This window comes from Mytilus californianus, unplaced genomic scaffold, assembly GCF_021869535.1.
Source record: "Mytilus californianus isolate M0D057914Y unplaced genomic scaffold, xbMytCali1.0.p SCAF_1, whole genome shotgun sequence".
In the NCBI taxonomy this organism is placed as follows: domain Eukaryota; kingdom Metazoa; phylum Mollusca; class Bivalvia; order Mytilida; family Mytilidae; genus Mytilus; species Mytilus californianus.
Window position 1 is genome coordinate 27,865,242 of NW_026262581.1, and position 15,558 is coordinate 27,880,799.

General features: G+C 31.0%; 1 protein-coding gene across 2 annotated transcripts in view; it reads right to left on the reverse strand.

Annotated features, from left to right (window-relative positions):
- LOC127718317 (hepatocyte growth factor receptor-like) overlaps positions 1 to 15,558 on the reverse strand; it is a 132,076-nt gene that overhangs the window by 14,879 nt on the left and 101,639 nt on the right. The window contains exons 10-14 of one of the 2 annotated variants that reach the window (XM_052224310.1): positions 8,817 to 8,959; positions 7,297 to 7,405; positions 6,328 to 6,473; positions 2,613 to 2,807; positions 2,286 to 2,355 (exon numbers count right to left, since the gene is read on the reverse strand). The exons of the other annotated variant lie outside the window; for it this stretch is intronic. Of the exons in view, the coding sequence (XP_052080270.1) occupies positions 2,286 to 2,355; positions 2,613 to 2,807; positions 6,328 to 6,473; positions 7,297 to 7,405; positions 8,817 to 8,959 (663 nt within the window). The remainder of the gene's footprint in view (positions 1 to 2,285; positions 2,356 to 2,612; positions 2,808 to 6,327; positions 6,474 to 7,296; positions 7,406 to 8,816; positions 8,960 to 15,558) is intronic. 2 annotated transcript variants of the gene reach the window in all.

A 15,558-nucleotide genomic window follows, 5' to 3' on the forward strand; every position in this document is an offset into this window, starting at 1 on the left:
ATATCTCAAAAATATGCTTTTAATTTCCCCCTGTGTTAACGGATTCATTTTTTTCCCTGCAAGTCAACATTTTAAATAAACTGAAAAGATGAAATGTCGATTAAAGATTTTCGGGGCATATAGTTGTACCCTAAAAAAAAAATGTCCACTCATTCATTGTTCAGTGGTTGTCGTTTGTTGGTGTGGTTCATAAGTGTTTCTCGTTTTTTATATAGATTAGACCGTTGGTTTTCCTGTTTGAATTGTTTTACACTAGTCATTTTGTGGCCCTTTATAGCTTGCTGTTCAGTGTGAGCCAAGGCTCAGTGTTGATGGCCGTACTTTGACCTATAATTGTTTACTTTTTACACATTGTGATTTTGATAGATAGTTGACTCATTGGCACTCATACCACGTCTTCTTTTTTATATCTATAATCAAATCTCATACTAACAAGTTCTCACCCTGAACATGCATTTAACTTGCAACTGGATGTACATTCACACTTCATGTTTTATCATACATGAACAAAACTTAATCCGATCAGTTCTTTTTGCGGTATTTAAAACTCTTTCCGTGTATTATATTTGGAACAGAAATTCTAGGAGTTGCGAGGTGGTAAATTGCATTAATCTTGTTTACTACTAGTGAGGCTTACTATTGAGTTAGAATTCGAGTTGAAGTTATAGTTTTAGTTCGAGATGAACTTGAAGTTATACTTCGAGTTACTCTTCCATTTAAACTTCGAGTTTGAGTGAAAATTCGAGTACCAGTTCAGGATACATTTCAAGTAATAAATAGTTTTTGTTAAAAGCAAAGACAAATGCGAAACACAATAAAAAATGAATATCAGCATCAAATAGCAGAGTTATTAATATAAATCTCAAATGAGTACAAAACGGCATGGGGAAATATGATATCATCGACCCTTGCTAAGGAGAACCAAAAATTAATCCGAAGGAGTTGCATATACAAATTTAGAACTTCCAAAAAAAATCAATGGCAAAGTCTTTGATTTGTTAATGGGAAAACCCAAAATAACTATGACAAACAGAATAAGGTGCAGAATATATGGTAAAGATTTTGAAAAAGGCACACACCATTCTGTCTAACGGTTAAAGAGTGGTTAAGTATATAAAAAAAAAAGGGACACAAGGCGGGCCGGACGGACGGACTCTCCCATTACTGAAACTTTATTCCTCCGCTTTAAAGAAAAGCGCTGGGGATATAATAACATGAATAATGAGTCCTGAAAAATCGAAGAAAATTAAAAGAGTTAAGAGATTATCTTTACATTTAAATAACAAATAAGACTTATGAATATATTCTCATTTTACGTATTTGTGTGCAAATATAAATGCATTTACTTAATCAAATAATAAAAAACGGACAATAAATAAATACGATTTCCGATGTTTAAAAAGAAAAAGATTGATAACCAATATCAAATCACTAACCAAAAAAATATAAAAATAAATCGAACATGATTTTGGAAATGCATGAAGCAGAAGTAATTTCAAATCATTTTATACTTTTGAATTTTGCTTTAAAGAGGCGTAAAATACCAATGGGGACATCAAAATGAAAATGACTATTATTTAAGATGCGACTATAGGTCACCGCGTTTAAGTGAACAAAACCCATAATGTTAAAATTAGAATAAAAAATGGTCCAGGCTATTTGAAAATTTCCAACAAATCCAGGACTTGCATGAATTATTCCTAAATAAATAAGTAACAATTTTATTATGTCTACCACGTTGGATGGATTTTAAATGAGGCTTTCTTGGACTTGGACTCATTTTTTTGCTAGCCATCGTTTGCTAGTATATGTTTTCCAATAATAAAGAGTGCGATTTCCTGTGATTCCCTTTCTTAAAATAAATAGCAATTGTCAAGCGATAGAAAATTCTAACGAACTCCTAAATTTGCTTTATGAAACGCACATTAACGTAATCGTTATGTAGTTGTTAGTTACACGGTAAAATCTACGCTTGTCTTTATTAGCGATTGTTTTATGAAACGGCAGCCTGGACTTATCAGAATATCTTTGATCTATATGCTGCTGTCAAATGTTTATAACAATACTGTTAAGTTAATCTTAAATCACTTCTGCATGGATTGCAGCTCTCAAGTGACATCAGTTATAGTTATGAATCATGAAAATGGCTGTCATTACTTAGTCCGCATGCGTGTATGCTAATGTTGTTAAACTCAACTAAATATATATTTGTAGAAGGCAGTTATGTTTTAATTCATGTGCCTAGTCCCTTTTCGTGATAAGTTTGATTTTCGTTTTTTACTTACCACTCTTTCAACCGTTATCTCCCCTACATTTTTGAAACCATCGCCATGAATTGTAAACAGTGCACCTCCACTGAAGAAAAAAAATATAAAGAAATCCCTGGAATACGATTGTACTTTTCAAAGAGGTATTAAAAAACAATCTGCTTGATTTTAAAGTTGAAACAGTATCAATTATCGAGTTATTTTTCAAACTTTAGCATACACAAGAGAAGTGAGATAGACACTAATTATAAATCAAACCTAAAACAAAACAGAAAAAACATCAATTCTGTAGAAACCCTTATGTCTTGCTTTAATAATTTTCTTCAAATATCTATATACGCATACCTTTGTAAAGACTTCGGGAATTCAGTCGAGATATTAAATGTTGGATCTGGTAAATATTGAAACGTTGCATTTAAATTAAACGCTGTCAAGTCATCAATAACAACTTTCAGCTGAGTCATGTTACGAGGTTCTATTGATTTGCCAGTTTTGCACTTGATGTAGGAATAATTTGAACTAGACACCTTTTCAGATTCACTGTAATAAACACATAAACTTTTATATTATGTTGATAGTATAATGCAGTTGTTAAAGTTAGAATGATAATACTTGAAATTTTAAATTATGCACAAAGCAAACAAAATTACGACAATGAACGACGTCTGAAGGTGCAGGGCAAAATAACCTCCTTGGAAATGAAAAATGCCAATACTATAATTTTATACATAAAACCAACGACTTAGCATAAGCGGTTCCGTTTAAACGTACCTAAACACAAACTTGAACATGTAAACTATGCAAAAGTGTATTAAGTACAAACTTGAACAATTAAACTAGGCAAAAGTTTTAAAGTCAATAAATCATGATAAGTGGGTGGGGTCATATAATCTCCAAAGAAATTAATGATACGTGTAAATGCTAATAAATTGCATACCATATTTCATTGAATTACAGTAGTGTATCACAAACTTTAACTTGTTAAAAGTCATTATAGATACCAGGCTTATAATTTAGTAAAGCAGTCCCGCGTTTCGGCTACATTAGACCTCATTATCGGTGGTCGAATCAAAACCGTTGCAAACTCAAATCAAATATCAAAATGTTGAAAAGTATAAATGACAAAAAGTTCTAAAAAAATGTGACAAATAATGCTCAGACAATCTATTTCTAGGGGTAAAAAACTTTGTGTTTTAGTTAATTCGTCATTTAATATAGAGTAAATCTACATTTAAATGATACTGCAGGTCAGTACTGCACTTGTAGTGGTGACAAATGAGCTGGAAATATCCTTGTGGACGATCCACTAGCATTGGCACCGACCTAGTGGTAGTAAAAAGTCACCAAAACTACACGGCTTGTATGTAACTATGCAAAGGTTTCAAAGTCATTATACCGTGAATGAATGGGTGGTGCATACCAAATATTATTGACTTTCAAATAGTGGTACCGGTTACCTGTAAACTGATCTAAAAGAAAAGGTAAATAAACCATGACTGTGTCCCAAACTGATAAGTTCTTGACACCCAATATAAGTATACATCTCCCAATTGATACGATATTCCCGGGCTTGTGTTTCCTATCATGATTTCCTTGATAGAGGATTGCTGCTCACAAGGAAGCTATTAAACCAAGAGTTCCAAATGGTGAAGTTGAAGTCATCCCTTCGTACATTTTACGGACGCCATCACGAGTTGGTTGACTGTTATGGAATAACCGTTTCACAGATGATATCGGATATGTTCCTTATGTCGTAACTACAATACCCTCCCTTTTCACGAATGTGAATTACCGAATTAGACTATTTACCGGATTTGTAATAACATAAGTAACACGACGGGTGCCACATGTGGAGCAGGATGTGCTTACCCTTCCGGAGCACCTGAGATCACCCCCAGTTTTTGGTGAGGTTCGTGTTGCTTAGTCTTTGGTTTTCTATATTGTGTCATCTGTACTATTATTTGTCTGTTTGTCTTTTTATTTTTGGCCATGGCGTTGTCAGTTTGTTTTCGATCTATGAGTTTGACTGTCCCTCTGGTATCTTTCGTCCCTCTTTTAAGTCATAATTCTATAAACAGTACATTTACAGTAAATTAACATATCAATGATATTTCAAATCAACACACATGTGCTGACTATTGGCCAGATTGTACACTCAGGCACTAGTACACCAATTTGGACCTGTCATTTTCATCTTAACAGCTCTTAATAAAAGACTCAAACATAAATTATCAAGTCATTTTAAGTATTTCAGTTAATTTTCAGACGTATCTTCTGCGATAAATTAAGAACTGTTCAGACAATTTGTTTGCTGTCAATTATGATCAGTTCGTACGTTGTTATTTGCCTGTATACATCACCAACATCAACGCACATAAAGAATTGGACTGAACATTACTGAATTGACTGCAAGCGAATAATTGTAAAAGTTCTGAATTTACCGCAATATAAAATACTGACAATTGACAGAAAGACTGAAAAATATGATTTAATGACTTTTCCAGATGAAGTTAATATCAAAATGACCGTTTAAAATTAAAGTTCATTTGTTTGTAAGGTAAGATCGACAATTCTTGACGGTGATCATACAATATTATAGAATAGTATTATTCTTTATTACCTTGTTTTTACGTTCTGATAAAGTCTCACCTGCAACAATGTTTTCCCACATATAGCTAGAAATCGTTTAGTTATAAGTAAATACATAATTTCAAAGATAAATCATTATGAGGGACAATATCAAAGAACACAAAACGTATATTTTTATCAGAGTATCACATGCCGTCACCGATAATCCATTAGCACATTTAAAACAAAGTTATATTTCATTTGTACCTCTTTACCACGGATGCGAAAAACATGACATAAAATGTACTATCCATTCTATTATATCTCTAATTAACTACTTAATCACTCAAGGGGTGATACGAAAGTACAATTTTATGAGGTAAGACCTTGTCAGATTAACGAAAATATATTTTTTCACTGCATATTGTCCTCCATATTTGCTACAATATGCAAACCTTATATGTCTTTTATGTTCTGGTATTTGATATCTCACCCGGCTTAAAATTTAAGTTGTTTTTGTAAATACTTCTTTCGATATAATAGCTTTTGATTCATTATATGATGCCATTTTTTTTATTTTCTTTGAAGGTAGGATTAGTTATTCTATGACTTTTTCATTTGTCAGATTTTCGAGGTTGTAGGACATTGCATGCTGTTTCCACTACAAACTGTTCCGAGTCTGAAAAGACCATATTTCGTAAGGTCGAGCACAGATTTTACTTGACAAGACTCGACATAATCTCAAACGTACTATACTGTACATAACTGTACTCGACTTTGGTCTCGACCTTACTTAATAAGTCTGATTGAGTACTTGATAATCTTGATATAGTCTAAATATGTTCCCGACAAATGCTCGACCAGTCTCGACCAGTCTCGACTCAGTCTTGATCTTTAAATTTAATTAATGGGTGAAAAAAGCTAGAATTTTCAGTTTGGACTAAATTCAGATAGTCATCTTTAATTTGTTTTATAACTTTTCCAAACAACTTTTATTTGACAGCAATGAACTAACTACCAAATAACCTGGAGTTTTGTAAGATTAATATATAATTGAGTTAGATGGGCTGATTCAGACCAGTCAAGACTAAATTGAAAGGTCAAGACTGAGTCGAGTGGAGACTGGTCGAGACTGGTCGAGCATATGTCGAGACCATATTCAGACTACACCAAGATTATCAAGTACTAAAATCAGACTTACTAAGTAAATTCGAGACCATAGTCGAGTACAGTTAAGTACAGTTAAGTACTGACGAGATTATGTCGAGTCTTGTCAAGTAAAATTTGTGCTCGACCAGTAAATCGAGCACAAAATATGGTCTTTTTAGACTCTGAGCAGTTTGTAGTGATAATGGCTTTAAGGAGAATTTGCAAATCGACTTTATCAGTGTTGAAAGAGTCTAATTATTCCTATATATTATATTAACCCAATTACACGTACATGGTAGCTGGTAGAGGAAACAAACACTGGCGTTAACACATACTAGTATACCTGCATTCTATGCAAAACACATCGTCACAAAAGGAAATAGTGTATCGATTTGGTCCTTCGAATCCAATATCGAGACCTGTTATTGTTATAGTTGTGTTTCCAGATAAGATTCCTTTCGTTGGGAAAAATTCTATGATTTTAGGTTCCTAGAATGAAAATTACACATTCAATGAGAATATTTTGAGAATCTTATTAATATTTTTTGTATGTTCAGATTTTATCAAATCGATATAACTTTATTACTACATCTACATCTACATCTTAATGTATTGTTTTACTACAAGATGTAAATATTGGTCTTACATAATAACACATTGAAAAATATAATCTATGTAGGCACTCCAAAACAAAAATGCAATTCTGAGCAGTTATGGTTGAAAAAAAAAAAGTAAAATCACAAAAATACTGAACTCCGAGGAAAATTCAATCGGAAAGTCCCTAATCACATGGCAAAATCAAATGACAAAACAAATCAAACGAATGGACAACAACTGTCATATTCCTGACTTGGTACAGGCATTTTCAAATGTAGAAAATGGTGGATTGAACCTGGTTTTATAGCGCTAAACCTCTCACTTGTACGACAGTCTTATCAAATTCCATTATATTTACAACGATGCGTGAACAAAACAGACATTATAAATAAAATAGTCAAAATAAGGGTACAGCAGTCATCACTGTGTTACAATATCAAAACAAACAATTATTTACAAAAAAGCACAAAAGCATCTATCAAACTAAAAACCACATTCATTGCTTCGCATGTCTTACGTCAGAAAATGTAAACGTCACATAAGAAAAAAGTTTGTCATTCAATGTTTATTCAAAACAATTTTATAATTTCACATGGGGAATGTTGGTATACAGGGTTAAAAAATCAAAAAATCAATGAAACTTATGATAATAATAAAAACCATTCAAAGTCAATATATTACAAGTGACAATAAAGCAAAACAATCTGCTAGTTACCTTGAAGGTGAAGTATATGGTGTTCGAATCGCTGTAGTTATTTCCGTTTACTAAAACCACTATTCCGTTTTTCTCGTAAGCGTTGCCTTTTCCAATAACACAAGTCAAACTGTTCAAAAAGATAAAGAAACTATGTATCCGAATATTTAGTTTTTAAATAAGTAGAATACGATTGATTGATTTGAATAGACCAGAATACATTTACAATTTTGATTTCGAGTCCGGTTTATAAACCAAAGCCTTAGTATTAACCGAATGAATATTATCCTGTTCAATGAGATAAACAATTGCATTCTATTTACATAACATTCATCCATTACCCCTTTAAGCCCGTTTATTTAGCGTATGTTAATGTACGTTACTGATGTTGTCTTATTCACAGTTGTGACCTTTTGAGTGTCGATTTGCATAGTCATTGATACATACCTATAGGAGAATGGGACGTCTGTAGAGTATTCACTAGTAAATGCATTTAAGTGTTAAACGGTTATTGCATAGTAACATCATCTGAAGTCTGAAACTAACCACGCTGAGTCTGTTGAAGGTTTTAACTTATTTGTTTAAGCATTTTCTTCTTTTAATCTCAGTTGTGGTCGGACATTTTGCTTGCAGACATTCCATATACTGTTCAGTACTTTTGCATAATGATGTTGTTTCGTACATTTAGATAACAGCTATTGAGCAATCTGAACATTGGCTGTACATATCTACATTGACTGCAAGTGAATAGTACTGAATTTGGCGTAGTGAAAAGCAAAATAACAAAAATACCGTACTCCAAGGAAAACCTAAATCAGAAAGTTCCCTGTGAAATGGTAAAATCAAAAGCTCAAACACATCAAACGATTGGAAAACAACTGTCATCTTCCTGACTTGGTACAGGCATTTCCTTATGTAAAAAATGGTGGATTTCACCATAGATAGACGGATTGTGAAAATTGACTAAAAGGCTGAGCACCATTTAATTATCTTCTGTTTTGTCTTTTGAGAGCAATTTTGATTATAAATAACGTTTCAGTTCAAAAATGCTTGCTTGTGACCATGCTGAATGTTGCCTTAATTATCAATCATATAGTTTGTATTCGGAAAAATATATCTTCCATTTCATATCGACTTTGAGCGTAGATTTTTTACTCAAAATTTGTAACTATTAATAACAAAGATCATGAACTTTTAATTAGGGATACTATGACTGATTTTCGTCAGTTTTTTTTTATCTTTTAATCGAAGATTGGAAATAAAAGGAATGGAAGACGGTGATGACTGTATGGTATTCCTTCAAATTAAATGTTGAAAGAGGACGACATTTTGAAACATTCGTAACAAATGATAATGTCTTGTGTCTTGGAAATACTAAGGTATGCATATTCGTATGCAAATTTTGCTTATTTCTCTACTGTTTTAGGACAGTATATACAAACGTTTAGTATGCGCTCTTGTAAAGACATTCGTTGATGCTGTCTATAATCTTTTCTGTATACATGTATATCATGAATTTGTAAGAAAAAATAAATCATTACTTAGTATAGGGTGTATGGACTCTAACTGTGGAACATCTTACTCCACTGATAGCAACATAGAAACTATCATTTGCATTTCCGAGATGATTTCCAGATATTGTCAACAATGTTCCACCATTAACTGGTCCACTTGCTGGATATACCTATATGACAAACATAATAAATTTAGTCACTAATTAACCTGTGTTTAACTAAATTTTTTGCATTTAATATATTGTAATGCCAGTAGTTGCATAACTATATGGATATGACCTTAAATGTAATTTAGCAACTAAGAGTATTTCTTAAACACTAACTGCTACAGTGTTTTTAAATATCTTAAAATATAGAACATTTGAAAAGCTAAAGTCAATATGTAAAAGAAGCTTGACCTTTGCTACCTTTAAATATTTTGACAGCGACTGACAAAAAGAGCCCAGATGCGGCATTTACGATAATGTATTATAAAGTCGTAAAGTTGACAATGTCAAATTTAAACGAGCACCTGCAGTTGTCATAATTACCGATTTGTAATAGGTTGACGAATAGCTGCGCTACCGTAGCTATATGACTAAGGAGCTACGGTTCCGCATCTAGTTTACGACAAGATTGAGTATAGAATGAACTTTTGATACTTTTGAAAATTGTATATTATTTTGATATTAATAAATTTTGTACCTTGAAATGCATAACATGAAGCATTTTATGATACAGAAAGGATACAAACATTTTGTATCAAATATGCTACTGATAATGATTTGCCACTTCCAGGGAGGTTGCCTAATTACAAGAACCATCCAGTTTTGTTGTTACCACCTGACAAGAATTCAGTCGACATTCATCCAGAAAAGGAAAAAAAGTATCAGGAATTTGCTGGTAGAATTTCAAGAAGAGGAAAACCTTAAGAACAGTTATTGTTAAATGAATACAATATTCATGTACAACTTGCCAAAGAAAAGAGAGACTACTACCTTTAGCAGGTGAGACTAAGTATAGAGAATTATATGGACTTGCCAAAATGCACTTAAGGTGGTACCCAACACCTTGACTAATATTAATTTGGCTCGTTTATTTTTCATAAAATTTTGACAAAATGTTTACTTTGACCCTTTGACAAAAATATAAAAATGTCAAAAAAATTTGAACCAACCACTTTATCAGAAAAATTTCATTGGCTATATAGCAGTTTGACAAACACTAATTTTGATCATTGAGAAGTTTAATATTTCCTTAACAAAACAACGTAATTAAAACGTTTAGCTGATTTTTACAGAGTTATCTCCCTGTAGTGTTAGGTACCACCTTAAACAATCAGGTAAAGAATAAAGAAAAGTAAAATTTATGTATGGATATTTCATACATGTTTATCTCCTTATATCTCCCCTAACTATCCATTCATATTCATAAAACAAACGTTTGAATATTCATTGAAAACATATTTGATATTTTTATTATTAATTATATAAAGTCTTTACCAAATGTTAAGTGCATGAATAATATTCACATGTAGATCAGGTTTACATTCAGTTGTATAAGTGGTCAACTTTATGCTAGACAATAATTAATAAAATGCAATATTTATCATGACAGTTTTACTTTCAATATAACATACATGTACATGTCTCCATATACATGTATCCTTTTTAGACTTAATGGGATCTTGGATTGGATATATTAAATTTAAATGTACTACCATTATTACAGGAACTTTTTTTTATGGTTTAATAGGGCCCGTCCAAATTGCATTTATTTGATCAATCCAAAAAGACTTATCGTTAACTTTATGATTATATTTCGTTAAATACACTAAATACACTGCCGAAAATTACCCAAGGAACTTATTTTAAATAAATATAACATAAACGGTAATACTTGTCCTTTCCTATATCTAGATATTTCAGTTGTACATGGGAAACTCTACACTACAATTTACGCCAAAAAGGACGAATTTTCTTTCCCTATTGTTCATTTTCCTTTTCTGAATGGTTATATTCCTTTGGCACCATCTCACATCTCGTTCGCTATGCCCGTGTCTGTAGTGACGTTTTGGATTTCAATGAACGTAATCTATGTATTATTGATAAAGTATTAAGTCAGCGATTTCGATACGACAAATTACTTAAAACCTTTACTAAATTATTCCATAGATACAAAGATTTGGTTTGTAAGTTTGGCTGTACCTAATCACATTCTAATTTTTACGGAGATGTTGTTTACCAAGCCCGGAAATTCAGATACCATCCGGGTAAACTAATCGATACTTTAAATAAAATACTTCTAAAAGGTTTCCAATTGAACACTGTAATTAGGTCTTTAAATATTGTTTTTTTTTATAAATAAGTATTGATTTTGTTATATTAACCTTAATATGTTAAAAACAAATTAAGGTTATTTTTATATACATACACATATACACATTAACGATTCTACAATCTGTCGATACCTGTATTTTGGCATTGCACAAGTTCATATTTTTCTCTGACTGTTAATGACGTCTTTACACTAAATCCATTGGATGTTGGATGTGTATTGATTGATACTGTAGTCTTAGATACATGAATGTTTTATTAGTTGTTATTGGCTTTTAACTAGCTGTCAGTAACTGCGAATACTCTCAGATCTGTACTTAGTGTCTTGTTTGTTGAAGGAATGTATAAATACCCTGCCACGTCCGATCTGTGTTTTTGTTATTTGTTTTTAATGCTTTGTATCATTCTGATGAGCTAAGCTCTTTTCAACTGATTTTTGATAGTTTATACATAATAATGTTGTACTGTTAAACCACTGTACCAGTTTAGAGGGAGATAATTATACCACATCTTTTTATTTTTATAGTTCTTATTTTACGTATATTCTCAATCCAAAGAATATAGTTGTTAGCATTTACATGTGTTTTAAATGTTATTCTCCACAGTCAGTACAGACCACTGTACACTGTTCCAGGGATAATGCTCAACAAGTTCACTTTCCTCACCATGCTCAGCAAGTGAGACCCATTTATTTCAAAACACCAAGAAGATGTAATGTGTTTTGAGTTTACTCAGAAGGATCTGGTAATTATTCATTGATTCATGTACATTTGAATATATACTGTTGATAGACAGTAACATGAACATATGATTTGTTGTGATCATTTTAAAACAAAGATTTCAATATCAACAATTAAACTAAGTTGCAACAAACAGATTAACATAATCACTGGGCATACAAATGTACAAACGGATACATGTACATGCACATTGTAAGGGATAATAATGTGCGTACATTTTAATAGGTCAAAACTCTGATAAAAAAATAACAATACTATTATGTTCCATGTATGCATGGAGTAGTAACATGTATGTTTCCTAAAGATATGATTGATATTTAGTGTTTTACCAATATTGCATTCTCTTTATACTTTATGAATATACCATTGTATTAGATATTTATGCTTATGTTTTGAATGTTTTCAAAATAGTTTTTGTAAATCTTGTTAATGATTTGTAGGAAAACAAAGATTCTTTTTGCTTGATGAAAATCGAAATAATGGCATATTAGCACACTATGTTGTTAGTATGGTGCATCACAACTTCAACAAATTTGGTCATTAAGAGACTGATGCTAAAATCCATTTTTATAATGTCACTGGTCAGAACAAGAATAATGTAGTATGCAAGTATGGACTCATATTATTTTACACAGTGTGATAATATTCAAATTATAACCAAGACAACAATCGACGAATAAAACTTTCAATTCTATTTAAAAAAAACAACAACAATTATTGTATTCTCTATGTATGTGTAACAATTAAATTCGTAGAATGTTATTGTGATAATTTTGTGATAAAATATTTACATGTCATGCAATTAACTTCCAAAATATTACTTATTGTTTTCTAAAAGGTATATTAAGATATATTTTTCATATGATATTTATTGTAAATGTCATCCCATTTATTGTATGATAATTTTCAATGTACTGTTATTTTGGTTAAATTTCTCATTTTGGTATATGTATCTTTCAAATATATTTTGTAAGTACTGTAGTAATATAATTTCTTTTTGACAGGATTACACAAAAGCATAGACTACTCAATGAGTATTGCAAGACATACAAAGTCTGAGCCTGATTGACCATTTAATGTTTAGAAGTTATAGTGGAGATATTCAACAGCAAAAACATTATCAGATGTAGATAATGGTAGTTTATATAACAATATATAAAAATTGAAATTACAATTTAATATATAAAACATTATTACTTGATCAATAGGTAATTGGTATTTATTTGGTATTTGCGATAAAGATTTCCATGTTTTTTTTTCTAAAGTCATTTCAATTAGTAAATTTTGTCGCCTATTCAATATTGATCAAGAGGAATAACTCTAACACATAGGTAACCGGGTTTACTTCTTTAGATTTAACATTATTAATGATTTATTTTTGTACTCATTCTTCAACATGTACTCATAATACATTCGCACATAGATTTTTATACACATTTGTTTGATTAACTAAGTTTCTAAAGTTATGTATTTGTTGTTCTAGATTAATGTAACTTGCATAATATGGTCTTCTGTTTTTGATGTCTTCTAGCATTTTATTGTTAAAGCATCTTTTCAAATTTACTTTCTTGAAATGTGTATGTATGCGTTAATGCCCTGATATTATTTATTAAAATTCTTACAGTTCATTAATCATACTTTCTTCTGTTAAAGTTATCTGAAACTGTGACACGGTCCATCATAAATGGACACAATATTACACAAGTTGTAGGAGATATACAAGATCCTGTTATGTTTTATACATGGAAACCGTTTTTGCAACAGTACTTTAAAGTTTGAAACATATAACTGACTTTCACCATTTTGGTATGAACTCAAAACACACAGGAGAGGGAAAGTGCAGAGAAAGTGCATCATCAGAATCATAAACATTCAATTTACTAAAATGCAAAACTAGAACCCCACATCAGACTAATATCACAGGACTTGACACTGCCAGGTAGTGGTATTTATGTGAACAGATAAGACAGTACTGCTACTCATATTCAGCTAAGGACATAACATGTCCAAAACCGATTGTTCTTAAAAAGGAGATAGACTTAACACAAAGAGACGAACAAACTGTCAAAGTCAACGGAGGAAGATACAGGATTTGCTGAAATAAAAAAAAAAAAAAAAAAAAAAATAAAATATTTCAATGAAAAATTATTTAAGTCTTAATACAATTCTTAGTTTGAACATATTTTATTGTCCAAAAACATTGACAATAGGATTAGACACAAGTTTTGCAACTAAGAACGTCTTCTCCATTACATACAAATAATAAATAACCGAACAAAATAAAATACATAATAATAACATCATAAACAATATTAATATGGAGACATGAAATTAACAAGAATTTAAACGACATGGCTCATCGATTTCTAAAAGTCGAGTTGACCGTAAATTTATTTATGATAGACCTAGTAGGTTGTTTTAAATTTGGAATAAATATTCACTCAAAAGGTAAGTTATTATTTTAAAGCAGTTAAATTAAATTGTTGTTGTCAACTGATAGGATTTTATATATAAAATCAAATTGATGATCCATGTCTTTGGAAAAAATGAACAATTTCATTCGAAGTCAACAAAAGTAATTACATTATTATTGTTATATATTTAACTATAATGTCTATACACTATGAAAAGCGATTGGTGTCTTTGATATAATTCTGCACTTTTGTAAAAATTAGCGTGTTTATGTTCATATTAAACATATCATTACCGTACATTAAAGTTTCCAAGTCGGTAGGTATATTTTCTTTTCTAAGTTCAAAAAATAAGATATTCCTTTGAGCTGTATAATTTTTACATGAAAGGAAATAATGTTGAGCATTTTCATATAAATAACCACATTGACACATTGCGTTAGGTTTAATATTTGCGTGATACAGATCCATGTTAAGGGTACTGCATTTGTTTCTTAATCTTGCGTGCAAAACATTTAAATATCTATCGCCAATAGTGAAATATGTAGGGAGTGATTTGTTTTTATAATATTTCTGTTTAATTTCTAATTTAAGTATATTAAAAGACAGTTCATTTCTAATACTTAAATCGAGCGAATTCCACAGTTTAATACAAGATGGTATAAATGATTCTTGATAAAGGGACAGTCTGCTAGAGGTTTGGAATATATTTTGACTGTTTCGTAGATTGTAATTGTTTGTTTCTGCAACTGTAGGGGGTATTAAGTCTAATAAGTATTCTGGAGCGTCCTCTTTCATAATTTTGTAAAATAAAGTTAATTTCTTAACTTCCCGTCTAATCTTTAACTTTTCTCATCCCGTCTCTATATAAAGTGATTGGGTGCTAGCATAGCTTGTTAAACCAGTGACAATACGTGCTGCTTCCAGTTGTAATTTTTCTAATCTTTCAGAATTTAACTGTCCGCAATTATCCCAAACTTCAGAAGAATATTCTAGAACGGGCCTAATAAAAGTGAAATATATTTTTTCTAAATATTCCCTTTTTAGTCGGAATTTCAAACGTCTAAGAACATTTAATTTTTTTGACACCTTTTCTATTAAAGAATCAATATGCTTGGTCTACTTACAGTCACTGCTAAAAATATGCCTAAATGTTTGTGACTAGTAACTGTATCTACCTGAACTCCGCCAAAATCAAAAATCAAGTTATTTTTTGAATTTTTGTTACTAAACAACATGATATTAGTTTTATTGGGATTGAATTTAACTAGCCAAACATTTGCCCAGGAATTAATATTTTGTA